Source organism: Mercenaria mercenaria, chromosome 7 (genome assembly GCF_021730395.1).
Source record: "Mercenaria mercenaria strain notata chromosome 7, MADL_Memer_1, whole genome shotgun sequence".
Taxonomy (NCBI): Eukaryota; Metazoa; Mollusca; class Bivalvia; order Venerida; family Veneridae; genus Mercenaria; species Mercenaria mercenaria.
This window is the reverse complement of record NC_069367.1, coordinates 63,207,170-63,210,440: the sequence shown is the minus strand read 5'-3', so window position 1 is coordinate 63,210,440 and position 3,271 is coordinate 63,207,170. Positions and strand designations below refer to the sequence as shown.

The window sequence follows — 3,271 nt, the reverse complement described above, 5'->3', positions numbered from 1 at the left end:
AGTTATTACTTTTACGATTACGTCTCAAGAAAGCTTTATTTTATTACGTCTCAAGAAAGCTTTATTTATATAAAGCTTTCTTGAGATGTAATCGTAAAATTAATAACTTTTGCAGAATACACTAGTGCACATGAATGAGTGTCTTCTGTAATTACCATTGTAATGCTGTAATCCAGTTCACAATGATGATACGATTGCAAAATAAATAATGTAGGTAAATTTGTCTGATGAAGTACCTAAGGAAAATGTATTACATGACAAGGTGGCGTCGCTAACTCTAAATTACTGTCTCCTATCTCGATGTCGTCGTTGGAAAGCCATACATATCACCTGTACAACAACGACTATAACATTATTACCTTTGTTACCTTTATAGAATGTTGGTGATTTTATCGGCGTCCCTTTCACTATCTAGCATAATGTCATTTTTTTCTCCAAAATGAAATACTGCAAACTCACCAATGAACAAATAGATTATGAACTAGCTTTTAACAGGGAGAGTATGCCTACTATTCTAATAGATGAAACTAAAAACTTTTTGAACGGACCCTTTCATTGTATCTAGTTTTTAACCAAGTGTTTTACAAACTCAAATCATTTCTTTGTGGCAGCTGTACTTGGAAACTTTAACGTGAAGTCTTAGTTATGATTTCTTACGTTGTGTTGTGCGCAATGTTTCTGACTGTAATAGCGGAGGAACCGCACTGCTCAAAATATGATTTTGAAGAAAAGATTCTGGAGAAATTAGTTAGAATGGAATACCAGATGGAAAGAATGAAAATTGAAGGTCTTGAAAGAGTTAAGAGCATGGCAAAATCTAAGACTGAGGTAGCCACTGCTCTAGAAACCTTGGACCAAAGTGTGGCTGAGATTAAAAGCAAACTTGAAGAAAAGTCTGCCGCGTTTGAGCAGAAAATGACAGACACTGTTGGAAAAATGCTGAAAAGAGTTGAAGATGTTGCAGGTATTATTTCAAGCTGTTACATACGGTCATTAAAAACTTCTAGAGCAGTTTCATTGACTATTTCACTAACCGGGCAAATATCACAATTTTCACGGTACATTTAAATTATATAAGTACAGGAAAGCTAGAATTTAGATATAAAGTAACTACGGATGAAAACAAATCCGTTATATCATGCTTTTTGAAGTATTAAAACATATGACCAATTTGTTAATAAATACAACACTAAAATATATTTTAGATACGTCAATCGTTTAAAATGTTATCTGTAAGAAGATGCTCACAACCAATAGCAGACTCGATAAGATTGTGCCTGTTTACGAACGGCTTTTATGCTGAACTCTGTCTTTCATTCAGAAATATTGAATAAACAGCGTGATCCCAAAAGGACCAAAAATATAACAATACTAAGTCCAAGTTCAAGTAACGTGCGTTAATTCGTAAGTTCGAAGATAAAAGCAACTTGATCATATGAAGAACCCATATAATTTGTAAATTTTTTTGTATACCTGGCGTGTTTGCTAGTATTACAAATTAGAGATATTATTTAAGTTTTGACTTTGGTATAAAACAATTAGTAAGTGAAATTAAGTAAGTTAAACCTTAAAAAGTAGCAGGGTTTGAACGAGGTTAAATGTCTCAGATGCTTTTGAGAGTATGAACAAAGCCAGTATACCAAAGCAGCCTTGTTCAATTGCATTCAATTTAATTAATTTATCAAATTATCATTATTACTATTATTATTACTATTATCATCGTTATTGTTATTAGTATTATTATTACTTAAGTTTTCATAAATATCAATACTTCACTTCTTTTCTATAATATATTCTCAGTGTCAGATGTATATTTTATACCAAACAGTCAGAAGAGAAATCATTCTAATGATCATCCAAACTATAAACAAGTAACTTCAAAATTGAACTATGTCCGGTAATGTTATCCATTATATATGAAGTTAAGAAAATATATACAAATGTAGTTGGCATTTAAGTAATCATAATCTTCTTTTCAGAAGCATCAACAATACCGAAGATAGCGTTCAAGGCACGCCTTAATTCAGACATGTCTGTTACTAAGGGAGTTTACATTGTTTTCCCTACAACAGCGTTGAATGAGGGCGACGCCTATGACCCCAGAAGTGGTATATTCACCGCACCTATTAATGGAACATACATGTTTAATGTTATCTTTTGTTTGTCCTCTGGAAAGAATTTGTATATTGATATCATGGTGGATGACACGAAGACGGCACCTGTAATATTCCGGAATTCAGCCAACAATGCTTGCCACTCAGCTGTTACTGTTGAAGTCCTCACTACTGGTCAGAGGGTTGGGATCCAAGTGTTGTATACCCAATCAGGCAATGTCATTGATCAAGATTCTGGCAGATGGAACACATTCTCTGGAACTCTGCTTCATACTAATTAAGAAACTCAGTTAAACGCATATCAAACGGAGAAAACTGATGCACTGTGTATTTGTGTGTGTGTGTTTTTCAGTCACCAATATGCCATTATAGGGATTGTTCACTCACTTTTTATTCTCATTATCATATAACGTACTAAACATTTTATCTGCCTTTTCTTATCAGGTACGAGGTACTTTGTTTACATTACAAAGGTGGAAAAAAACAGAGAGTGTTGCTTAACTAGACAAGAGAAAATATTATGTCAAAATATTTTGTCTGCCTTGAAGTCTGTCTTGTTATAAATGTACATGTACATGCAATAGTACAGTCCAGTATATATTGTATATAATTGTATATACTCATTGTGTCTGAACTACTTTTATATACCTGCAGACGACGAAATGTTTGATATTTTGGTCGAAAGCTAATAAATCAAAATGTGTGACCTTAATCGAGAGGGCTCTCAATATTGTGTAGATATATTTCATCATAATAAAAGTGAAGTATACCATTTTGTAGCATTTTATTTTTTAAGAATTATTTATTAATGTATTTGTTAATTTTTCGTCAGCTGAATATCTTATTTATATGACAAGCGCGAAAAAATGTACTAGTTTTGCAGGTTAGATCACTATAACACTACTGTAGACATCACTGCTAACACAGTTGTAGACACCACGCATCCACGAAATTCCGCACCTGGAATGAAAGCGACAATTTACCCGCATCACACGAAATGATACACATTGAGTGGTGTTAGTATTCGTATCTATACCTTTTCATTTCGTCGTCTTCCATGTAACGTCATTTATGATTTGGATACATGCGAATGCCTAAATAAACAATAGAATAAATCCTGACCGATATAGTACATTAAATCAGAAAAAAAACAACGG

The 3,271-nt window shown here is 33.1% G+C and overlaps 1 protein-coding gene across 1 annotated transcript; it reads left to right on the top strand.

The window, feature by feature from the left end:
* Positions 1-621: 621 nt before the first annotated feature.
* LOC128558819 (uncharacterized) lies at positions 622-2,883 on the top strand. The gene is made up of 2 exons (XM_053549034.1): positions 622-964; positions 1,980-2,883. The coding sequence occupies exons 1-2, from the start codon at positions 646-648 to the stop codon at positions 2,393-2,395; spliced, it is 735 nt and encodes a 244-aa protein (XP_053405009.1). The 5' UTR covers positions 622-645; the 3' UTR covers positions 2,396-2,883.
* The last annotated feature ends 388 nt before the right edge of the window (positions 2,884-3,271 follow it).

What these genes read in the sequence shown, in the direction of transcription:
- LOC128558819 (XM_053549034.1), top strand. Translation starts at nt 646, where the DNA reads ATGATTTCTTACGTTGTGTTGTGCGCAATGTTTCTGACTGTAATAGCG. An exon ending in AAGAGTTGAAGATGTTGCAG is followed by an intron (nt 965 to 1,979) that starts GTATTATTTCAA and finishes TCTTCTTTTCAG; the next exon opens with AAGCATCAACAATACCGAAG.